Below are 26572 nucleotides of genomic sequence, written 5' to 3'. Positions count from 1 at the left end.
CTTCAACAGCTAATGGACAAAACATACTGTATGTAATCTGCATTTTCAGCCAATGACAAACAGTAAACTGTCAAACCCAGATGATGTAGCGATGAGAGTGTGAAATGTGTAGCAGCTGCCTGCACCTCCCAGAAAGACTATAATACACACACTGAAACCTAGCAGACATGATGCAGTCACTGGATGACCTTTCACCCTACGTACCTGACAATGAGGACAGCACTGGATCTCTCCATGTACACAGGCACGCACGCACGCACGCAGGCAGGCAGGCAGGCACACACAGGAACACACACAGGAACACACACACAAACACGCATGCATGCACACACACCCTATCTCTCACTTGGTGTATCATAATTGTGAATCAAAGACATTTACAAAGGACGTTGACAGCACAATTGAAAATCCTTCATTTAAAAACCTTACAAATGCCCCCTCTCTCCATCCCTGTTCCAAAGCTAATGGCAGTTGCATGTTTCAATATGACTCCATACATGACTCTATGAGGCTACATCTTACCGTGACTGTCTTGATACGGCCACTGCCTTTGGTACAGGTCCAGCCAGAGCGGTTGAAGAGGAGGCCACACACCTCTCCCTCCAAGCAGGGCGCCATCTCACACCACTGTCTGGCCCTCACGATACGCGCTGAGGGGACAAAGAGAAGAGAGAGAGAGAAGGGGGGAGAGCGAGAGAGAGAGAGAGAGAGAGAGAGAGAGAGAGTTAGAACCTAGGTTAAATTAGATACTGTACATCAACCTTTCAATGTCACACTTTATTTAAAGTGCATTTGAACACAAAAATGGCTTGATGATGGGTAGTGACACTGTCAAACGTGCTATAGAGATATAGTGTAATTGCTTTGTTGATGGGCAAGATAGATGCAGAACTTACTCATATTTACTCTTATGGCATGTCAGCATTCATCACTGTTGTGACATTGTATATTAGCTCACTATGCTAATCGGTAGATGCTAGTGCTTTGTCAGTGACTGTGTTGCGTGCATATGTATTTACCCCCTTTGCTATGAAGCCCCTAAATAAGATCTGGTGCAACCAATTACCTTCAGAAGTCACATAATTAGTTAAATAAAGTCCACCTGTGTGCAATCTAATTGTCACATGATCTGTCACATGATCTCAGTATAGATACACCTGGTCTGAAAGGCCCCAGAGTCTGCAACACCACTAAGCAAGGGGCACCACCAAGCAAGCGGCACCATGAAGACCAAGGAGCTCTCCAAACAGGTCAGGGACAAAGTTGTGGAGAAGTACATATCAGGGTTGGGTTAAAAAAAAAAATCCGACACTTTGAACATCCCACGGAGCACCATTAAATCCATTATTAAAAAATTGAAAGAATATGGCACCACAACAAACCTTCCAAGAGAGGGCCGCCCACCAAAACTCACAGACCAGGCAAGGAGGGCATTAATCAGAGAGGCAACAAAGAGACCAAAGATAACCCTGAAGGAGCTGCAAAGCTCCACAGCGGAGATTGGAGTATCTGTTCATAGGACCACTTTAAGCCGTACACTCCACAGAGCTTGGCATTACGGAAGAGTGGCCAGAAAAAAGCCATTGCTTAAAGAAAAAAATAAGCAAACACGTTCGGTGTTCACCAAAAGGCATGTGGGAGACTCCCCAAACATATGGAAGAAGGTACTCTGGTCAGATGAAAATTGAGCTTTTTGGCCATAAAGGAAAATGTCTGGCGCAAACCAAACACCTCTCATCACTCTGAGAACACCATCCCCACAGTAAAGGATGGTGGTGGCAGCATCATGCTGTGGGGATGTTTTTCATCGGCAGGGACTGGGAAACTGGTCAGAATTGAAGAAATGATGGATGACGCTAAATACAGGGAAATTCTTGAGGGAAACCTGTTTCAGTCTTCCAGAGATTTGAGACTGGGACGGAGGTTCACCTTCCAGCAGGACAATGACCCTAAGCATACTGCTAAAGCAACACTTGAGTGGTTTAAAGGGAAACATTGAAATGTCTTGGAATGGCCTAGTCAAAGCCCAGACCTCAATCAAATCAAATCACATTTTATTTGCCACATGCGCCCGAATACAACAGGTGTAGACATTACAGTGAAATGCTTACTTACAAGCCCTTAACCAACAATGCAGTTTTTAAGAAAAATAAAATAAAAAAGCAAATAATTAAAGAGCAGCAGTAAAATACAATAACAGTAGGGAGGTTATATACAGTGAGGGAAACAAGTATTTGATCCCCTGCTGATTTTGTACGTTTTCCCACTGACAAAGAAATGATCAGTCTATAATTTTAATGGTAGGTTTATTTGAACAGTGAGAGACAGAATACCAACAAAAAAATCCAGAAAAACGCATGTCAAAAATGTTAAAAATTGATTTTCATTTTAATGAGGGAAATAAGTATTTGACTCCCTCTCAATCAGAAAGATTTCTGGCTCCCAGGTGTCTTTTATACAGGTAACGAGCTGAGATTAGGAGCACACTCTTAAAGGGAGTGCTCCTAATCTCAGCTTGTTACCTGTATAAAAGACACCTGTCCACAGAAGCAATCAATCAATCAGATTCCAAACTCTCCACCATGGCCAAGACCAAAGAGCTCTCCAAGAATGTCAGGGACAAGATTGTAGACCTACACAAGGCTGGAATGGGCTACAAGACCATCGCCAAGCAGCTTGGTGAGAAGGTGACAACAGTTGGTGCAATTATTCGCAAATGGAAGAAACACAAAATAACTGTCAATCTCCCTCGGCCTGGGGCTCCATGCAAGATCTCACCTCGTGGAGTTGCAATGATCATGAGAACGGTGAGGAATCAGCCCAGAACTACACGGGAGGATCTTGTCAATGATCTCAAGGCAGCTGGGACCATAATCACCAAGAAAACAATTGGTAACACAGTACGCCGTGAAGGACTGAAATCCTGCAGCGCCCGCAAGGTCCCCCTGCTCAAGAAAGCACATATACATGCCCGTCTGAAGTTTGCCAATGAACATCTGAATGATTCAGAGGAGAACTGGGTGAAAGTGTTGTGGTCAGATGAGACCAAAATGGAGCTCTTTGGCATCAACTCAACTCGCCGTGTTTGGAGGAGGAGGAATGCTGCATATGACCCCAAGAACACCATCCCCACCGTCAAACATGGAGGGGGAAACATAATGCTTTGGGGGTCTTTTTCTGCTAAGGGGACAGGACAACTTCACCGCATCAAAGGGACGATGGACGGGGCCATGTACTGTCAAATCTTGGGTGAGAACCTCCTTCCCTCAGCCAGGGCATTGAACATGGGTTGTGGATGGGTATTCCAGCATGACAATGACCCAAAACGCACGGCCAAGGCAACAAAGGAGTGGCTCAAGAAGAAGCACATTAAGGTCCTGGAGTGGCCTAGCCACTCTCCAGACCTTAATCCCATAGAAAATCTGTGGAGGGAGCTGAAGGTTCGAGTTGCCAAACGTCAGCCTCGAAACCTTAATGACTTGGAGAAGATCTGCAAAGAGGAGTGGGACAAAATCCCTCCTGAGATGTGTGCAAACCTGTTGGCCAACTACAAGAAACGTCTGACCTCTGTGATTGCCAACAAGGGTTTTTGCCACCAAGTACTAAGTCATGTTTTGCAGATGGGTCAAATACTTATTTCCCTCATTAAAATGCAAATCAATTTATAACATTTTTGACATGCGTTTTTCTGGATTTTTTTGTTGTTATTCTGTCTCTCACTGTTCAAATAAACCTACCATTCAAATTATAGACTGATCATTTCTTTGTCAGTGGGCAAACGTACAAAATCAGCAGGGGATCAAATACTTTTTTCCCTCACTGTACAGGAGGTACCGGTACAGAGTCAATGTGCGGGGGCATCGGTTAGTTGAGGTAATTGAGGTAATAAGTACATGTGGGTAGAGTTAAAGTGACTGTGCATGAATAATAAACAGAGTAAAATTGTGGACCATGACAGTTTGTTAGTGATGTGGACACCAAGGAACTTGAAGCTCTCAACCTGTTCCACTACAGCCCCGTCAATGAGAATGGGGGCGTGCTGTCCTCTTTTTTTTTCCTGTAGTCCATAATCATCTCCTTTGTCTTGATCACATTGAGGGAGAGGTTGTTATCCTGGCACCACACGGCCAGGTCTCTGATCTCCTCCCTATAGGCTGTCTCATCATTGTCGGTGATCAGGCCTACCACTGTTGTGTCGTCTGCAAACTTAATGATGGTGTTGGAGTCGTGCCTGGCCATGCAGTCATGGGTGAACAGGGAGTACAGGATGGGACTGAGTACACACCCCTGAGGGGCCCCTGTGTTGAGGATCAGCGTGGCAGATGTGTATTTACCTACTCTTACCACCTGGGGGCGGCCCGTCAGGAAGTCCAGGCTTCAGTTGCAGAGGGAGGTGTTTAGTCCCAGGGTCCTTAGCTTAGTGATGAGCTTTGAGGGCACTATGGTGTTGAACGCTGAGTTGTAGTCAATGAATAGCATTCTCACATAGGTGTTCATCTTGTCCAGGTGGGAAAGGGCAGTGTGGAGTGCAATAGAGATTGCATCATCTGTGGATCTGTTGGGGCAGTATACAAATTGGAGTGGGTCTAGGGTTTCTGGGATAATGGTGTTGATGTGAGCCATGACCAGCCTTTCATAGCACTTCATGGCTACAGACGTGAGTGCTACGGGTCGGTAGACATTTAGGCAGGTTATCTTAGTGTTCTTGGGCACAGGGACTATGGTGGTCTGCTTGAAACATGTTGGTATTACAGACTCAGTCAGGGACATGTTGAAAATGTCAGTGAAGACACTTGCCAGTTGGTCAGCGCATGCTCGGAGTACATGTCCTGGTAATCCATCTGGCCCATGCGGCCTTGTGAATGTTGACCTGCTTAAAAGTCTTACTCACATCGGCTACAGGGAGCTTGATCACATAGTTATCCGGAACAGCTGATGCTCTCATGCATGCTTCAGTGTTGCTTGCCTCGAAGCGAGCATAGAAGTGATTTAGCTCGTCTGGTAGGCTTGTGTCACTGGGCAGCTCGCGGCTGTGCTTCCCTTTGTAGTCTGTAATAGTTTTCAAGTGCTGCCACATCCGACGAGCGTCAGAGCCGGTGTAGTACGATTCAATCTTAGTCCTGTATTGACTCTTTGCCTGTTTGATGGTTCGTCTGAGGGCATAGCGGGATTTCTAATAAGCGTCCGGGTTAGAGTCCCGCTCCTTGAAAGCGGCAGCTCTACCCTTTAGCTCAGTGCTGATGTTGCCTGTAATCCATGGCTTCTGGTTGGGGTATGTACGTATGGTCACTGTAGGGATGACGTCATCGATGCACTTATTGATGAAGCCAGTGACTGATGTGGTGTACTCCTCAATGCTATCTGAAGAATCCCGGAACATACTCCAGTCTGTGCTAGCAAAACAGTCCTGTAGCTTAGAATCTGCGTCATCTGACCACTTGCTTATTAACTGAGTCACGGGTGCTTCCTGCTTTAGTTTTTGCTTATAAGCAGGAATCAGGAGGATAGAGTTATGGTCTTATTTGCCAAATGGAGGGCGAGGGAGAGCATTGTACGCGTCTCTGTGTGTGGAGTAAAGGTGGTCTAGAGTTTTTTTCCCTCTGGTTGCACATTTAACATGCTGGTAGAATTTAGGTAGAACGGATTTAAGTTTCACTGCATTAAAGTCCTCGGCCACCAGGAGCGCTGCCTCTGGATGAGCGTTTTCCTGTTTACTTATGGCCTTATACAGCTCATTAAGTGCAATCTTAGTGCCTGCATCGGTTTGTGGTGGTAAATAGACAGCTACAAAAAATATAGATGAAAACTCTCTTGGTAAATAGTGAGAATCTGTGGTATGACTTAAAGATTGCTGTACACCAGCGGAGTCCATCCAACTTGAAGGAGCTGGAGCAGTTTTGCCTTGAAGAATGGGCAAAAATCCCAGTGGCTAGATGTGCCAAGCTTATAGAGACATATCCCAAGAGACTTGCAGCTGTACTTGCTGCACGCTCAAGTTTTCTGTTTTTTTGTCAAATTTGTTCTTTGCTTCACAAGAAAAAATATTTTGCATCTTCAAAGTGGTAGGCATGTTGTCTAAATCAAATGATACAAACCCCCCAAAAATCAATTTTAATTCCAGGTTGTAAGGCAACAAAATAGGAAAAATGCCAAGGGGGGTGAATGAGCTAAGAGAGAAAGCAAGAAGAGCATTCTATGCCATTAAAAGGAACATTAAAATTCCAATTAATATCTGGCTCAAAATATTCCAATCAGTTATAGAACCAATTGCTCTACAGTTGAAGTCGGAAGTTTACATACACTTAGGTTGGAGTCATTAAAACTTGTTTTTCAACCACTCCACATATTTCTTGTTATTATTTCACTTATAATTCACTGTATCACAATTCCAGTGGGTCAGAAGTTTACATACACTAAGTTGACTGTGCCTTTAAACAGCTTGGAAAATTCCAGAAAATGATGTCATGGCTTTAGAAGCTTCTGATAGGCTAATTGAAATAATTTGAGTCAATTGGAGGTGTACCTGTGGATGTATTTCAAGGCCTATCTTCAAATTCAGTGCCTCTTTGCTTGACATCATGAGAAAATCAAAAGAAATCAGCCAAGACCTCAGAAAAAAAACTGTAGACCTCCACAAGTCTGGTTCATCCTTGGGAGCAATTTCCAAATGCCAGATGGTACCAGGTTCATCTGTACAAACAACAGTACGCAAGTATAAACACCATGGGACCACGCAGCCGTCATACCGCTCAGGAAGGAGACGCGTTCTGTCTCCTAGAGATGAACGTACTTTGGTGCGAAAAGTGCAAATCAATACCAGAACAACAACAAAGGACCTTGTGAAGATGCTGGAGGAAACAGGTACAAAAGTATCTACAGTGGGGAGAACAAGTATTTGATACACTGCCGATTTTGCAGGTTTTCCTACTTACAAAGCATGTAGAGGTCTGTAATTTTTTATCATAGGTACACTTCAACTGTGAGAGACGGAATCTAAAACAAAAATCCAGAAAATCACATTGTATGATTTTTAAGTAATTAATTTACATTTTATTGCATGACATAAGTATTTGATCACCTACCAACCAGTAAGAATTCCGGCTCTCACAGACCTGTTAGTTTTTCTTTAAGAAGCCCTCCTGTTCTCCACCTATTACCTGTATTAACTGCACATGTTTGAACTCGTTACCTGTATAAAAGACACCTGTCCACACACTCAATCAAACAGACTCCAACCTCTCCACAATGGCCAAGAACAGAGAGCTGTGTAAGGACATCAGGGATAAAATTGTAGACCTGCACAAGGCTGGGATGGGCTACAGGACAATAGGCAAGCAGCTTGATGAGAAGGCAACAACTGTTGGCGCAATTATTAGAAAATGGAAGAAGTTCAAGATGACGGTCAATCACCCTCGGTCTGGGGCTCCATGCAAGATCTCACCTCGTGGGGCATCAATGATCATGAGGAAGTTGAGGGATCAGCCCAGAACTACATGGCAGGACCTGGTCAATGACCTGAAGAGAGCTGGGACCACAGTCTCAAAGAAAACCATTAGTAACACACTACGCCGTCATGGATTAAAATCCTGCAGCGCACGCAAGGTCCCCCTGCTAAAGCCAGCGCATGTCCAGGCCCGTCTGAAGTTTGCCAATGACCATCTGGATGATCCAGAGGAGGAATGGGAGAAGGTCATGTGGTCTGATGACACAAAAATAGAGCTTTTTGGTCTAAACTCCACTCGCCGTGTTTGGAGGAAGAAAAAGGATGAGTACAACCCCAAGAACACCATCCCAACCGTGAAGCATGGAGGTGGAAACATCATTCTTTGGGGATGCTTTTCTGCAAAGGGGACAGGACGACTGCACCCGTATTGAGGGGAGGATGGATGGGGCCATGTATCGCGAGATCTTGGCCAACAACCTCCTTCCCTCAGTAAGAGCATTGAAGATGGGTCGTAGCTGGGTCTTCCAGCATGACCACGACCCGAAACACACAGCCAGGGCAACTAAGGAGTGGCTCCGTAAGAAGCATCTCAAGGTCCTGGAGTGGCCTAGCCAGTCTCCAGACCTGAACCCAATAGAAAATCTTTGGAGGGAGCTGAAAGTCCGTATTGCCCAGCGACAGCCCCGAAACCTGAAGGTCTGTATGGAGGAGTGGGCCAAAATCCCTGCTGCAGTGTGTGCAAACCTGGTCAAGACCTACAGGAAACGTATGATCTCTGTAATTGCAAACAAAGGTTTCTGTACCAAATATTAAGTTCTGCTTTTCTGATGTATCAAATTCTTATGTCATGCAATAAAATGCAAATTAATTACTTTAAAATCATACAATGTGATTTTCTGGATTTTTGTTTTAGATTCCGTCTCTCACAGTTGAAGTGTACCTATAATAAAAATGACAGACCTCTACATGCTTTGTAAGTAGGAAAACCTGCAAAATCGGCAGTGTATCAAATACTTGTTCTCCCCACTGTATATCCACAGTAAAACGAGTCCTATATCGACATAACCTGAAAGGCTGCTCAGCAAGGAAGAAGCCACTGCTCCAAAACCGCCATAAAAAAGCCAGACTACGGTTTGCAACTGCACATGGGGACAAAGATCGTACTTCTTGGAGAAATGGCCTCTGGTCTGATGAAACAAAATAGAACTGTTTGGCCATAATGACCATCGTTATGTTTGGAGGAAAAAGGGGATAGCTTGCAAGCCGAAGAACACCATCCCAACTGTGAAGAACGGGGGTGGCAGCATCATGCTGTGGGGGTATTTTGCTGCAGGAGAGACTGGTGCACTTCACAAAATAGATGGCATCATGAGGAAGGAAAATTATGTGGATATATTGAAGCAACATCTCAAGACATCAGTCAGGAAGTTAAAGCTTGGTCACAAATGGGTCTTCCAAATGGACATTGACCCCAAGCATACTTCCAAAGTGGTGGCAAAATGGCTTAAGGACAACAAAGTCAAAGTATTGGAGTGGCCATCACAAAGCCCTGACCTCAATCCTATAGAAGATTTGTGGGCAGAACTGAAAACGTGTGTGCGAGCAAGGACGCCTACAAACCTGACTCAGTTACACCAGCTCTGTCAGGAGGAATGGGACAAAATTCACCCAACTTATTGTGGGAAGCTTGTGAAAGGCTACCCGAAACATTTGACCCAAGTTAAACAATTTAAAGGCAATGCTACCAAATACTAATTGAGTGTACCAAATACTAACTTCTGACCCACTGGGAATGTGATGAAATAAATAAAAGCTTTAATAAATAATTTTCTCTACTATTATTCTGACATTTTACATTCTTAAAATAAAGTGTCTGATCCTAACTGACCTAAAACAGAGAATTTTTACTAGGATTAAATGTCAGGAATTACGAAAAACTGAGTTTAAATGTATTTGGCTAAAGTGTATGTAAACCTCCGACTTCAACTGTATATGGCTGCGAAGTATGAGGTCCATTCTCCAATAATGAATTGACCAAATGGGTCAAACATCGATCAAAATTACGCATGTAGAGCAGAATTGGGCCAATACCTTCCTTATTCGAATTTGACATGCATCTAAAAACAAGCGACCCCAAAATATTTAATCACACAGCCCTACAATGTCAAGAGATGAAACAAGAGAAGAGGCTGATTGGAAAGACACCACAAAAAATCTCAATAAACTTCAATCCTATTTAGCTCTAAACAGACAGGACACGGTGACCACTGTGACTGATAGAAAACTGAGGAAAACACTGACTATGTACAGACTCAGTGAGCACAGCCTGGCCATAGAGACTGGTCGTCACAGGCAAACCTGGCTGCCCACTCTGTGCTCCCTCTGCTCCCGGGGAGAGATATAGAGACAGAGCTGCATTTCCTTTTACACTGTGACAGATACTCAGACGTAAGATAATATTTATTTCCCCAAATTATCATTCATTGCAAAGAATTGTAATCTATAAAAGATGAAGAAAAAAATAACATTACCACTACTACTAGGTTGTTGTTATATTTGTACTTTGACAATTAATTAATTTAACTTGCCATGTCAATTAAGTTTATTGAATTGAATTGAGAGAGAGAGAGAGAGAGAGAGAGAGAGAGAGAGAGAGAGAGAGAGAGAGAGAAAGAGAGAGAGAGAGAGATAAGTTTATTGAATTGAGAGAGAGAGAGAGAGAGAGAGATAAGTTTATTGAATTGAGAGAGAGAGAGAGAGAGAGAGAGAGAGAGAGAGAGAGAGAGAGAGAGAGAGAGAGAGAGAGAGAGAGAGAGAGAGATACTTCACAATCAGTGGCTCTTGATTAGATTATTTGAAAGTGATCTGTCTAGACACTAGATGGTGTCACCATAATGACGGCCACTCTCTTGTGTTCTCTATATAATCTGTCCGGACGACATTGAATTAGCATTAGTCTTTGTTGACGCTGATTAAAACAGATTGTTCCTCACAGTGTGTGTGTGTGTGTGTGTGTGTGTGTGTGTGTGTGTGTGTCTGTGTTCAAGCTCTCTCAAAGGTTATCGGTCCTCTCAGGACCTGGCATGAGCTGTTGTCCCTTTCTGGTCCCTCAGGGTTTACGGTGGTGGGGGCGAATTGAAAGAGAGTGAGAGACAGAGGGGCTGCAGTGGCAAATTTCCACAATGAGAGTAAAGGAGTTTGTGTCCCTCCTGATTGTGACATTGTGACGCTAAAGGATAACACCTTGTTGATGTTTTCAATAATTGCTTGTATCAGGTTGTTTCTTCGAGACGGATATTGCTGCCCTGTATAGGTCTGTCATTCCATGGGACTATGTATGCACGTGCACGTACGCATGCACGTAGGCGCACACACACACATACACACACACACACACAGTAAGAGGACACTGCAAAAAAGGATCTCTGGCTGCCTGAACACCAACTGTTTTCCAATATCATATTATGAATGGGAAAGGGTACAAAAAAAAGACCACAAAGGCCTAGCTTTAAGGAGAAAAACATTTAAAATTCCCTTTAAATTCTTCTGTGATTCCTTCATCAGCTGCAAAAGTATAGCTATCCTGCCCCTGACACTGCAATTTCCCTCTGTGAATTGGATCGTCAGCGCCATCCATCAGCCGTAACAAAGCACAGATTGATCAGTCATTCGTAAACGTAGTTGTGAGTATATCATGTGACAGCTAAACCCAATTGCCGAGGGGCTAAAGAAATAAAGCTGAGTTTGCTAAGCTGGTTGAGTGTGCAGAGAGACCAACTGAGAACTATAGCACAGCCTTGCTAAAAGACACACTGAAACAGCTGGGTTGAAAACATTTTGGGAGAAAACATTTTGAAACACAGTGAAACGGGTAGGCGCAACCTGAACTCGTCTAATAGGAAACGTTAATTTTATTTTTCAGAATGCTGTGCCCTACAGAACACAACCCATAGGGCACCACAGAGTGGAGAGCTGTGACTGACACCTGGGTGGCCTTCCTGTCATTCTCCCTGTCATCATGGCCCCCCCACCCCCCAGACAGGCTGGATGCTGGTTCGTTTCCCATGGGGGTATGAAAAGAAATTACAAAATAATAATGTAAGTCGCTCTGGATAAGAGCGTCTGCTAAATGACGTAAATGAAGGTCCTATGGGCCAGCTCTCTCCTGCCACTGTCCCTCCCTAAGAGCTCATGTGGCCATCTGTCCCCTAGCAGACCCTGCCAGCCAGGACCACAGAGAGAGAGAGAGAGAGAGAGAGAGACAGAGAGAGAGAGAGAGAGAGAGAGAGAGAGAGAGGGGGGGGTCTGGAGTGTATTGGAGAAATAGAGAGAGAGTGTAGTAGAAATAGATAGAAAGAGAAACTGACAAAAATTCATCTGCAGATTTGAACCCGAATAACCATCAAATATGCAAACATTCCAACATCTCCAAATCGTATAAATTTCCAACACTATACCAACCACATCCCGAAAAAAACATTTACAGGCTAAGTTCCCCAATCCACCCTCGACACAAATCAACTAGTCTTCACTACATCTCTGTGCTGTAATTCCATTAAGAGATGTGATGACAGAACCCGTTCCCGTTCTCCATAGTGGCAGCTAGTGCGCAACAGGTCCGTATTTAATGGACTGGCTATTAACGGTGCGCGAGAGCCACGATGGGCAGCCAGTAATAATCAATTTCCTGCTGCTGTAATCATAGTTCTCTCTTAGTTAATCAGCGTTGCTGGAGCGTTATGTGGAGCTGTCTGCAGAGACAGCATTACAAAGACAGTGTGGTACCAGAGAGGAACACGTTACGCCAGATATGGCCTGTTGTTTATGTACTGTAGAGCAGTGCGGGCTGGGGACGGGGGAGGAGTCGTGTGGTTGACCTCCATGTTAGATGAAGATGACCATAGAGAGATACCGCTCCAGAAACTGGAAGACTCCTACAATCAGGAGGGAATAAGCAGGAATTCCGGAATCCTCCAACTAGGATTATTGGAAAATCAGGGGATTTTACCAGCATTGTGCAACCCTAGATACAGCTTAATTTAACTACAGTTGTTCACACTCACCGTCGACGCAGGCAGGCCTGGCTCGCGTGGTGCCAGCGATCTGGCCTCTCCTGCAGGCACAGCGGGCAGTCTGACGGTCGATGGTGCGCCTGGGCACGCTGCTGTCTCTGTTGAGCGTCACGATCTCACACGTGCCCACCACCAACTGGCCTGCAGAGACAACAAGAGGAGAGTCCATTACATTATCTGCGTCTCAAATGGCATCCTATTATGTAGTGCACTACTTTTGACCAGAGTCTGCACTATATAGGGAATAAGGTACCATTTCAGACACAGTCTATGTTACATTACAATCATTCAGCAGAAGCTCTCATCCAGACCTGGATTCAGATAGTATTTGCTTTCATTCCAATACTTCAGCTGCACTTGATTGAGCTTGCCTGGCACTTTGGAACCAATGGAATAGTCCCCTGCCCATCTGGAATTCCAGGCCGGCTTCAATTTTAGAGCATAGGTGGTTCTTTACATCTTTCCCAGAAAATAAATACTAAGATGAACAAGGTTGCTCCATGAAGGTGAACTTTTAGCTCTACTTCCTGACTTGAGGCACTATATTTCACCTCATCCCCACAATGCAATTCCAACAGGAACAACACTGTTGGTATCTGGTCAATAATCTCACACACAGCTGAGTCAGACAGACTCTCCTGTGCAGCCTTCCCTGCTGAACGTCAGATACAACGATTAGCGAACGAGGCAAATGTAGCAGAAGAGTTTGAACATCAAGATGCCTTGTTAAAGTCAATTATGCTACATATTAGGAAAGATCCCTGCATGGCCTTCTACAATTATATTCATTTTTGAACTGCTGTTGTTTAGGTTTGGGAGGAACATCCACAAACCCCAGAGAGTAAGTAATGTCTTGCAGTTTAAGTTTAGTCTGCTTCTACCTGGTAGTACTATAGTTATTATCAGTCTGGTGAAGAAGACTGATGAGGACCCAGGTGGTCCCCTTAAGGTCCTATCTCCCAATCCATTCACTCCCATGGCCACTTAAAGCAGTAGCCTTCCACTTTCATCCCTCATAACGCACTCAACACGTATCTCTACCAGTCAACCACTGAATTAAGATAGGAGCATTACAACACAATCAGATTCAAGTGAGGAGTCGCACAGGCTATCTGTAATTTAATTTAACACACATGCACACACTGACACACAGGCACGCATTCACAAAAATACACACACACAGTCTCACACACACAGTCTCACACACACACGCATGCACGCACGTCTCTCACACACACAGTCTCACACACACTCTCACACACACGCATGCACGCACGTCTCTCACACACATATTCTCACACAGTCTCACACACACACCCCCCCAATCACCACCACCACCTCCCCACATCCCTGTCCCTCCCCCCACTCTGGGGAGTTATGGCTGTGCCATCAGATATTAGTGCTGAGCGATTAACCAACATTTCGGTTATTTTTAGGTTTTTAAACAACTAATTGACTGACGTCGATTCAATTATTTGAATTCCATTTCGTTCGTTTTTTTTCTGTGAGCTGGATGCGCAGTTTCTGTAGAGATTTTTTTTGATAAATCATGGCCAATATTCTACATAGCTTAGGGCAGAAAACGTGGTAATTAACTACAATGACCATAATCCATTGTGCGCGCGCCTACTTGTCCAGTCTGTGTGGAGCAGACATGGAGACAGAGAGAAGAGAGAATGCGCAATCAACAGGGATAGAAAGCAGTTGCTTTGCGAGGTATCGCTTCCTGAAAATACATGATCTAAGTAATTGATAGTTGGTATTCTGCAGTCATAAAAGTATGCCTTATTTACTTTGAAGAACTACAAAAATAGTGATTTTGTCAGACAGCATAGGCAGCAGCTCTATAGAGTTGAGATGATGACTTGGAATGAAATAATAAAGTCATCAAATAAAACAAATATTTTATGAAAGTAAAGTAATGTGAATAACTGATGGTTAATAAGTGATACGCAGTAATGGGCAGTCACTACCATCATGGGACTTTTATTAATTGTTTAATTCTGCTGTTACAGCATTCAACCCACATAATGCATAGTGCATTTAATGTAAAATAAATCATCTGAAATCGAATATGTGATTATTTTTTATAATCGAACCGACCTCAAAAAGCACTAATCACTCAGCACTAATCTGCTGCACATAGGACTCTGGTCCACATGTTTCAACAGCTACCAGATAAATGAGACCATGTGCAATAAGCCTAGAGGATAGTGCGGGAGAGGAGGGAGAGATAGAAAGAGAGAGATGGAGAAAGGGAGATGGTACAGAGCATTACAGGCTTCTTAATGTGCCCTAAGCCACTGCAACCCATTCCATCACGCCGAGCAGGAGTTCATTCATATGACAGGGGGTTTCTGTCACTTGGTGATGTGAAGGCGCATGGCCTTGTCTCTATTTCAGATGATGAAATGCACATACTGTGGGGACACAGAGTGAGGTATGGCGGGGGGGGGTCGCCCACGCTCTGTTTCCATCACACATGACACCTACATATGTAGGATCTTAATTTGATCACTCTTTTGTTGATGATTCTTTTTTAAAAGGCTTCTATAGTTTGTAATTCCCACTTTAAAATGTCAGACATGATTTGCCCTAACAGAAAATGTATCAACCCCTACAAAAAATGTCCATTAATTATAATCCAAATAATAATTAAAATGTCCTGTTGCTGCAGGATTATTTTCCTGCTGTAGCAAACTGGCTTAAATTAATATCCTACATCTGTACAGGTGCTGGCACACGCTACCGAGTAGAGGTTCTAGCTCCACCGGGGCAAATGACCTTCACTGACTCACACACACGCCCACATACAGAGATGCATGGATACACACAAATCCACACACACACGCCCACATACAGAGATGCATGGATACACACAAATCCACACACACACGCCCACATACAGAGATGCATGGATACACACAAATCCACACACACACACGCCCACATACAGAGATGCATGGATACACACAAATCCACACACACACGCCCACATACAGAGATGCATGCGCCCACATACAGAGATGCATGGATACATACACACACATGCACACACAAACCGCAAAGCAAATGTATAGTGAGCAGTGTTATTTTGACTCTGCACTGCTTATGTGTTTGTGTATATGATATACTGTATTTACAGTGGGGTCCGAAATTATTGATACCCTTGATAAAGATGAGCAATTATGATTGTATAAAATAAATAATTCAAATGCTGAGCTATATTGTATGCTCCAAATAATTGGGAAATTATGTTATTTTATACTAATAAAATTGCTCAGAGAAAGAGATTTTGTTTGTAATAATAGTTTTCTCTCAAAAAGGTAGGGGTCAAAATTTTTGACACCTCTAAAGATTTGTATAAATAAAGTATTCAAAAATGTAGTATTTGGTCCCATATTCCTAGCATGCAATAACTACATCAAGCTTGTGATTCTACAAACGTATTGGATGCATTTGGAGTTTGTTTTGGTTGTGTTTCTGATTATTTTGTGCCCAATAGAAATGAATGGTAATTGTATTGTGTCATTTTGGAGTGACTTTTACTGTAAATAAGAATAAATATGTTTCTAAACATTTCTACATTAATGTGGATGCTACCATGATTATGGATAATTCGGAATGAATCATGAATAATGATGAGTGAGAAAGTTACAGAAGGGTCAAAGATCATACCCCCAAGACATGCTAACCTCTCACCATTACAATAACGTGAGGTTAGCATGTCTTGGGGGTATGATCTTTGACCCTTCTGTAACTTTCTCACTAATCATTATTCAGGATTCATTCAGGATTATCCGTAATCAATTATGACCCCAACCTTTCAGGAACCAAAAAAGATTATTCTTTCTTTGAGCAATTGTATTAGTATAAAATAATTTCCCCAAAATGTTTTTGCATATAATATAGCTCAGTATTTGTATAACAATGCGCATGCTATCTATTTCCTGTGTTTGAGGGATGCAGAATCCACTTGTCACTTAAATTTCGCTGGATTGATTGCTTTCATTTTACTCCTGCGACTCTTTCATACTCTTGCTTGTGCCTGTTGTTTTTGTCCCGTTAACGTTACGACCGCGGAAATGTTTGTAATGACCTCTCAAACACCCCCCAGTAATGGCTGAAATGGGCTCAATGGAATACATTGTCTTTCCGTTGCATTTATAAGAATGCTAAAGCTTGGTCTGGGATTTAACACATAATCTCGACACTTACATCATAAGAAAGAGAAGAAAGATACCTTTACTTTGATGGGTGTTCATTTTTTGTGGAATTGCAAAAAGTAATAATTTGCTACAGTTGAAATGTTTACAAATTAGGTGCGCTGAAATGAAAGCAACTTCCGAAAATGAACACTCGGATTATAGTGATATTATGTCTGATCTTGCAAACAATGTAAAATGTGTTTAGATAGGTGTAATCTGGAGCCAAGCATGTTGATTTTTAATCAAAGGGTATCCTGCTATTGACACACTTGTTGAATTATGCAAGGGAACGTGACAACAACAGTAATTAATTAGGCAGTCTAGACAGCACAGGTGAGTGATGGTAGGGTAGACAGAGGAATTTTTTGTGGTTGCAGCCCTGTTCCACCTCTTTATGTTAATGTATTCATATATACAAATACACGCAGTGTATTTATGTAAATTAGGCACATCATTTTCTTTATTTTAACACAAAATATAAAAGAAATACCTGATACCATTAGAAAATGTATATATGAGTGCATTCTAAGAAAAAAAGATTGACATTTGACAATACATTTAATACCAGAATTCCCACCAAATTCCCTGAACTCTGTGCCTGTAAAATGTTTTATAATTCAGTCAATACCTGATGGATATTTTTTTTTTGTTGTTGTAGTTTCTTCATTCAATTTTTCCAACTGTTGCATTTATTAGAATTGTTTTTAAAACCTTTTAATAATTTTGATGACCGTATTTATTTTATACATTCATTACTGCTCATCTTTATCAAGGGTGTCAATAATGTCTGACCCCACATATGTATGACTTTCATGTTTCAATATAACAATATGACTTCAATATGAATTTTCTGTTAACATGACAGCAACAGTAAGTGTTGAAAGCCTGGTAAGTTTTCAAAGTACCTACAGTAGATTAACACATATTTAAAAGGAGACCAGCTGATGTGTGTGTGTGTATATGAGTGTGTGTGTATGTGTGTGTGTGAGTGTGTGTGTGTGTGGGACCAGGTGCGTGTGACTGTGTGTGTGTGTGACCGCGTGCATGTGACCGTGTGTGTGTGTCTGTGACCCTGTCCTGTTCAACCTACAGTCACCCACTATGAGTTCCTGTTATAAGCAAGTAGGCCAGAGGAGAGCTGGAGCGCTACAACATATTAATGCACATCTTTTAGTCATGATGACCTGGTTGGCTGCAGTTCAAACTACCACTCTGTAACTTCATCTGCATGTGTGACAAAATCTTGGTCTCATACCTTGTACGTTGAAATCACGTGATTCAGCAAACGAAACCACCCACCCACAACCAGCAGCCCTACTGTATACATGCCCCACTTCAAAGGGGATTGTGAAGCTGAGTCACTTGATTTCCAAATTACTTTGAGATAATTTGTGAATAAAAATAAGAGTACGCTCATAGCCTACTCATAATACTCAAAAGTATGTAGGGGCCAATCATTCTCTTTGGTTTATGGTCATCATTGAACCAAAAAGTAGTCCAAACCCAGATTGGGGATTTCAATCTCTCCTGGACCATACTTTTCTTAGGGAAGGAAATATTTTTGTGTTTTTGTAATTTGGGTAAACTATACATTTAAAATGCATGAGGGAGGTCCTTTCATTGAGTAAAATAGATCAAAAAGACTGGGGGTGATGGAAGGAAACAGAGTAGGACAATAACTTGAAGGGACATTACTGATAATATTTACACTTTTCACCCACACTCTCCCTGAAATCAAGAATTTTAACCTCCAATGCATTCCACAGACAAAATAACTCGACGCTCAACCCAGAGGGAGGCAAACAGCTGATGCTATTCAGGGAGCTGTGAAATATGGGCCTTGGCGTGCAGCAACATTGATTTTGCCATAAAAACCTTTTCATTTTCCCATAGTTTTATGACTTCATTACCTATCGAAACAGGAGTATATTATTATTATTATTATTATTATTATTATATTATTATTATTAGGAGTAGTGGTTTACTCACAATTTATGGAGCAAAATCGTCCTCCCTGTAACTTGAACCACTGAACTGAGCTTCTGGAGGAGACTGAAATCTTCCTATCAACCTCACAAAGCATTCTTCATTGAGCTTCAAATGGACAAATAAAATTGACTTAGTAGGCTAAAGCACAACATGCTGTTGTAACACCACTGCTAGTGACAAACGTACCATTCCATCCTCACCACCTTTTGATGCGGATACAGTCCAAGAAACACACACCTCCACCTCATAAATCTCGGAGAACATATTTCTCGCCACCCTCTCTTCTGACCCATATCCACAACAACGGTGGTGAGGTTGACAAAGCGAAGAGAGAGGGGAGCTGCTGGTCCACTGAACAACTGGAAGAATTGGCTCCGTTGAGGGAAATCCAGACATTTCCAAATTTAGCGTTGAATAAACTGCCGAGAATGGAGAGGGGCTTGGCAGGCTATCCATCTGTGTGGGGCAGGGGCCCAATGGCATGAGAAGGACAGGCTACTGCACTTTGATTTCCTGTCGCTGTGACAGATGGTGCCGCTATGGAGTGGAGACGATGCAGCCAGTCATGGCAGGATTCACGACCGCCCCGGCCCCCAAGACCTCTCTTTGTTAGGCTACCAGGGGCCTCCCGGGAGGTGGAGATCGGACCTAGGAGCACTGAGTGAGTATCTGTGTAAGGTCAGGTGTGGTTGAGATATGTGCACAGTCATACATTAGAGAAGCAGAGGTACATTTATGTCCATACTACCTAACAGGTATCTGACTTGAGTGATGGGAAACTTGAGAAGACTTCAAATGCTGGAGGAGCGCCCAATGCCAAATCAAATCGACCCATATACTAACCCCTATGGACTTGTGGAGATTTGAGAGGACTGGACAGGTGTAAGCGATATGGATATAATTTCCATCTAGTCAATCAGAGGGTAAGGTGAAGCTACAACATATCATACCATATCTAACCCTCTCAGATCTCCACAAGTCCATAGCGGGTAGGGACAAGTGGTTGATTTGGGATCGACACAAAGAGAAGTCTAAACAATGTATCCAGATAATCAACATGGCTGCCAAAGGACATCCTCATCTTTGTGACTGTGAATCTTTCTTGGTTGGTGGAGAATAACAACCTAGTAATTTATCCCAAAACCGAACTACTGTACATAGAGAGAAGGTCAAAGTGCAGGTTTGATCAGTATCCTGAGGGCAGGCCATAGTATTTCATAGTTCAGGGGTTTATACTGTACAGTCTAGAGTGTATAAATGATCTGTGAAGAATCTATGTAGTTCATATGAAGATGACGGTCTGTGTATATTTGTAAACAACAGCTGGTTCATAAAATCTAATACTAAGGAAGTCTCAAGGTTTTGCTCGCCGGAGGTAGAGTATCTCATGATAAGCTGTAGACCACACTATTTACCAAGAGACTTTTCATCTGTATTTTTCGTAGCTGTCTATCTACCACCACAAACCGATGCTGGCACTAAGATTGCACTCAATGAGCTGTATAAGGCCATAAGTAAACAGGAAAACACTCATCCAGAGGCAGCGCTCCTAGTGTCCGGGGACTTTAATGCAGGGAAACTTAAATCCGTTCTACCTCATTTCTACCAGCATGTTAAATGTGCAACCAGAGGAAAAATCAACTCTAGACCACCTTTACTCCACACACAGTGTGATGAGGTGTGAATGATGGAGTCAGGCGCAGGAGGTAAAACACCGAAATCAAGAGTTTATTCAGTGTACAATAATGTAGCGCATATAGCGACAGAACGAAACTAGCACAAGGGAAAATCAACCTTGGCTGCATACAAGTAAAGAGTAGCTCAACCGAGCTACTCACTCTCACAACGAACAATCACTCACAAAGGACAAGGGGGCAGAGGGAACACTTATACACAGACTAATGAGGGAATGAGTACCAGGTGTGTGTGATTGACAAGACAAGACAAGACAAATGGAGTGATGATAAATGGAGCGGTAGTGGCTAGTAAGCCGGTGACGACGAACGCTGAAACCTGCCCGAGCAAGGAGGAAGGGCAGCCTCAGCTGAATTCGTGACACACAGAGACGCATACAAAGCCCTCCCTCGCCCTCCATTTGGCAAATCTGACCATAGCTCTATCCTCCTGATTCCTGTTTATAAGCTAAAACTAAAGCAGGAAGCACCAGTGACTCGGTTAATAAAAAAGTGGTCAGATGACGCAGATGCTAAGCTACAGGACTGTTTTGCTAGCACAGACTGGAATATGTTCCAGCATTCTTCAGATAGCATTGAGGAGTACACCACATCAGTTACTGGCTTCATCAATAAGTGCATCGATGACGTCGTCACCCACAGTGACCGTACATACATACCCCAACCAGAAGCCATGGATTACAGGCAACATCCGCACTGAGCTAAAGGGTAGAGCTGCCGCTTTCAAGGAGCGGGACTCTAACCCGGACGCTTATAAGAAATCCCGCTATGCCCTCCGACGAACCATCAAACAGGCAAAGAGTCAATACAGGACTAAGATTGAATCATACTACACCGGCTCTGACGCTCGTCGGATGTGGCAGGGCTTGAAAACTATTACAGACTACAAAGAGAAGCACAGCCGCAAGCTGCCCAGTGACACAAGCCTACCAGACAAGCTAAATCACTTCTATGCTCGCTTAGAGGCAAGCAACACTGAAGCATGCATGAGAGCACCAGATGTTCCAGATCACTATGTGATCACGCTCTCTGTAGCCGATGTGAGTAAGACTTTTAAGCAGGTCAACATACACAAGGCCGCAGGGCCAGACGGATTACCAGGACGTGTACTCCGAGCATGTGCTGACCAACTGGCAAGTGTCTTCACTGACATTTTCAACATGTCCCTGACTGAGTCTGTAATACCAACATGTTTTAAGCAGACCACCATAGTCCCTGTGCCCAAGAACACTAAGATAACCTTCCTAAATGTCTACCGACCCGTAGCACTGACGTCTGTAGCCATGAAGTGCTTTGAAAGGCTGGTCATGGCTCACATCAACACCATTATCCCAGAAACCCTAGACCCACTCCAATTTGCATACCGCCCCAACAGATCCACAGATGATGCAATCTATATTGCACTCCACACTGCCCTTTCCCACCTGGACAAGAGGAACACCTACGTGAGAATGCTATTCATTGACTACAGCTCAGCGTTCAACACCATAGTGCCCTCAAAGCTCATCACTAAGCTAAGGACCCTGGGACTAAACACCTCCCTCTGCAACTGGATCCTGGACTTCCTGACGGGCCGCCCCCAGGTGGTAAGGGTAGGTAAGGTTAGGTAGTCCTGTGTAGCTCAGTTGGTAGAGCATGGCGTTTGCAACGCCAGGGTTGTGGGTTCGATTCCCACGGGGGGCCAGTATGAAAATGTATGCACTCACTAACTGTAAGTCGCTCTGGATAAGAGCGTCTGCTAAATGACTAAAATGTAATGTCAAATGTAACAACACATCTGCCACGCTGATCCTCAACATGGGGGCCCCTCAGGGATGCGTTCTCAGTCCCCTCCTGTACTCCCTGTTCACCCATGACTGCATGGCCAGGCACGACTCCAACACCATCATTAAGTTTGCCGACGACACAACAGTGGTAGGCCTGATCACCAACAATGATGAGACAGCCTATAGGGAGGAGATCAGAGCACGCCCCCATTCTCATCGACGGGGCTGTAGTGGAACAGGTTGAGAGCTTCAATTTCCTTGGTGTCCACATCACCAACGAACTATCATGGTCCAAACACACCAAGACAGTCGTGAAGAGGGCACAACAAAGCCTATTCCCCCTCAGGAGACTGAAAAGATTTGGCATGGGTCCTCAGATCCTCAAAAAGTTATACAGCTGCACCATCGAGAGCATCCTGACTGGTTGCATCACCGCCTGGTATGGCAACTGCTCGGCCTCTGGCTGCAAGGCACTACAGAGGGTAGTGCGTATGGCCCAGTATACCAGGCGGTGTCAGAGGAAGGCCCTCAAAATTGTCAAAGACTCCAGCCACCCTAGTCATAGACTGTTTTCTCTGCTACCGCACGGCAAGCGATATCGGAGCGCCAAGTCTAGGTCCAAAAGGCTTCTCAACAGCTCAACCCCCAAGCCATAAGACTCCTGAACAGCTAATCATGGCTACCCGGACTATTTGCACTATTTTGCTTTTACTTTTTTTACTTAACACTTTTTCTATTTTCAATTTATTTTATTTTATGCATTGTTCATTAAGGGCTTGTACGTAAGCATTTCACTGTAATGTCTACACCTGTTGTATTCGGCGCATGTGGCAAATAAATTTGGATTTGATTTATGTAGGCCTATGCTTTACAAATCCTTTAGACATACCCTGAGGGCTTTTTCTGTAGCATAAATTACTTACTAAATGGGAGTGGGTTGTGAAAAATGAAACTCAGTTGATTGGTTAGTTTCTACACCTCCATAACAAGGTTATGAATGAATAATGTTAAAATCATTAGTATTGTAATAGACTCCAAGACAGCATCCTTTAGTCAATCATTTTGGGTCAAATAAATGAATATCCTTTTTAGGGATAAAATATTGTTGAGGAACACATAGACATTTGCCTTGTGAATCAGAGAGAAGAAAATTAACATGGTAGTAATAAATGAATAACCAAGTTCCTAAGCTTTGGTGTCCTTCTCTGTTAGACAAGACTATGGAGTTCCAAATTGGTTTAGTTCAGGGCAGTAGCCTATGTAGCAGAGGGAAACGTGTTTTTGCTTTCCATTCTGTGGAAAGGTGTAATTGCACTACTAGTGCATACATAATTCAACAGGGTGTGCTACTACTGTCATGGCATGGCAAGGAATGAATATAAACCAGTATGAAATCATAAGGCACATGATGAAGAATAATAGACTAGGCCTAATGGCAAAATAAATAGGCTTCATCATAGCCAGGGATCGTCCACAGCATACATGACAGTAGCATTGCTTCCAGCATTCATCTTTTGAGTAGCCTAACAACAAATAATCCCTTAATACACTCGACAACTGGCGGCTGCGGGTAGGCCCAGGTGTGGATATATTTGGCCTCCCAGGTTTTCTAAGCAATTTATTAAATATATTTTTCATTGTTGGACATAAAAGACTGTAAAAACACCAGGAAATCAGCTCCAAGTGGTTTTAATTTTGGAAATCTGTTTCCAAGTACTGTATTCCCACGCATAATAGAGAGACGTGTGATCATATATACAAATGTAAGCAAGGTTTGAAATTATTATGTTTTAGTCAAATATTATATATGTTGGGGCTTCTTGCGGTCAATTTGCAGTTTACAAATGATTTCTAATTATGTTCCGTCCCAGACCATCTGCTCAAGAAAAAATCGGCCAGCGGCTGAATCTAGTGGATGATCCCTGGTCTAGAATACCAACCCAAGAGAGGGTCATTTTTATGTAAAAAGCAATAGAACAAAGCAAAACAACAACATTATTCTGTAAAAAATAATTCTACACTGAGATCAAGCAGTATCAAAACAATGAATGATCCATGTGTATCTGTCCTGTCTCCTTGCATTAGAAATTACAGTAAGTAGAGTCGCATAACCGTGGCATGCATTGCATGGCATCATGTAGATGCACTTACCCTCTCTCATGAGATGGGAGTAGATGACCCACAGGAGCAACAGACAGCAGAGTGACGCTCCTCCACCTGCCGAGAGCGTCTTCATTCCCTTTCCCGACTGCATTCTTTCTCTCCCGTCTCGTCGTATACCTCGTTATTCCCACTTTTAAGGTGATGTTCAAATGGTTGAAGACTTATATATGGTGTTTCGATAGCCCGTCGTTGGCATCTATTTTCCGGGGTAAATTAGTGGAGGAAAATCCAATAGAGTAGCCTATGATTGACACGATCCCTTATTAGTAAATTCCCTTTTTATCTTTTTCTGTGACTGTCAATGATTTGCAGTGAGTGCAACGCCGATCGAAGCTTCATAGCAGCCCAAGTTGAATGTAAATGAGATGTCCATTTGGCAAGTTTCAAAAGACATGCAGGAGTCAGGAGAGGATTCTCATGAAACATCACCATATGATATGAAGTAAATACTATTCATCATCCCCGGTGGAAGTTACAGGTTTATTCCGTAGACCGTATGGTTTATCCATTCACAGATTGCAGATCTGACTCACAGTTCAAGCAGTCTACTGCAAGACGCGGAGGCGAACACCAAGACCTCCGCAAGCATCGTCAGCTTCTTTGCGCTTGAGCGTGAATTTCCTACGACGGCGCACTAGCCCGTATTCACTGTTCCTTTAGTTTAAAGGCCAAGAAAAATTAAAGTTAGGCTACTGCAAAACAAAACAGGATATAGGCTATTTATGCACGGTTGCTAGTGAAATGCAATCGACTGCAATAAACATCAACATAAAATCCTAAAGGTCACAAATACACGGTGTTGGGGAGTAGTGGACTATGTTTAGTCTAGTTCAACTAGTAGCATAGGCCTAATTTAACTACATTTGTGTAGTAGCTTGGTGGTAGTTTAAAGGCCCAGTGAAGTCAAAAACTTGATTTTCCTGTGTTGTATATTTCCACACTATGAGGTTGGAATAATAGCCTACTGTGAAAATAATGAAAATGCCAATTTAGTGTAAAAGCTGTTTGAAAAGACCGGCTGAAAATTCAGCCTGTTGTGGTGGGATGGAGTTTTGGCCTGCCTGGTGACATCACCAGGCGGTAAATTAGTTATTAGACCAAGAAGAAAGAGTTCCAAACCTCTCTGCCATAACAGCTAGTTTTTTATTTTCCCCTCCCAACTCAGACTACTCCCAGAAAGTCCTAGCAAAATACTTGCTTGAGAAATTGCTCTTTGCCAAGAAGCTATTTTTGTTTGTTTTTGACCATTTTAATTGAAAACAATCACAATAAGGTACTTAATTGTTACCCATAAATGATTTGATATTGAAATAAAAACGGGTGCATTGAACCTTTAACTAAATTCAAATCTTGGTAGTGTTTTCAGTAGTTAATTACTTTTCTGCAGTGGTAACTACTGGAACTACACACTACTTTTTTTGCAAAAATAAAATATGGGTTTTGTGAATATCTGACTCTAGAGTGATCTGTTCTTGCAATTTGTAGTCTATGACATTTCAAAGATATAATGTTTCACATGGTTTGGATGTAGTGAACAAATTTCAGAGTAGCTTCTCCAACACTGCAAATAAAGGCCGCTTAAATAAAAGTGCTGTTTTGTCGGATTCGTTTTGTATTAGGTTACACTCACAAAAGTGCAATGTCCAAGGCTATAGCATTGGTCAGTTATTGGAATTATTTGGCCAAGATTGATGATTAAAAGTAGGCTATCGGTATGTCAATCTCTGTCGAAGTCTTGTCACCTGCATGAGCCAGATTTCATCTCATGCATTTTTGCTATGATCCAGTGACAGCAGCTCCACAAATGTCGGTGGTCTATTGTGATTCAATCACATTGCCAAGTCCACCGAATTCAGCTCTCGGTCATCCACCGACTATATTGCTAAATAAATAGGCAATGTCTAACCTGTTTTGACGGGACAGCGAGAAAAGAATAGATCCCAAGAGAATTGCTTCCCCTCCAAGGAGTCAATTTGTACAGGCTATGCAGCATTTAGGCTACATGTCAGCTAGGATTTCCATTGGAATGCCTGTACCTCTCTCTCTCTCTCTCTCTCTCTCTCTCTCTCTCTCTCTCTCTCTCTCTCTCTCTCTCTCTCTCTCTCTCTCTCTCTCTCTCTCTCTCTCTCTCTCTCTCTCTCTCTCTCTCTCTCTCTCTCTCTCTCTCTCTCTCTCTCTCTCTCTCTCTCTCTCTCTCTCTCTCTCTCTCTCTCTCTCTCTCTCTCTCTCTCTCTCT

The 26572-nt window shown here is 43.0% G+C and overlaps 1 protein-coding gene across 1 annotated transcript in view; it reads right to left on the bottom strand.

The window, feature by feature from the left end:
• Positions 1-24876, bottom strand: part of LOC121537464 (chemokine-like protein TAFA-5) — a 45121-nt gene extending 20245 nt beyond the window's left edge. The window contains exons 1-3 of the mRNA XM_041845089.2: positions 24325-24876; positions 12508-12657; positions 523-650 (exon numbers count right to left, since the gene is read on the bottom strand). Coding sequence (XP_041701023.1) covers positions 523-650; positions 12508-12657; positions 24325-24427 — 381 coding nt within the window. The 5' untranslated portion in view covers positions 24428-24876. The remainder of the gene's footprint in view (positions 1-522; positions 651-12507; positions 12658-24324) is intronic.
• Between the last annotated feature and the right edge of the window lie 1696 nt (positions 24877-26572).

This window comes from Coregonus clupeaformis, chromosome 24 (genome assembly GCF_020615455.1).
Source record: "Coregonus clupeaformis isolate EN_2021a chromosome 24, ASM2061545v1, whole genome shotgun sequence".
NCBI lineage: Eukaryota > Metazoa > Chordata > Actinopteri > Salmoniformes > Salmonidae > Coregonus > Coregonus clupeaformis.
This window is presented reverse-complemented; position numbering and strand designations above follow the sequence as displayed.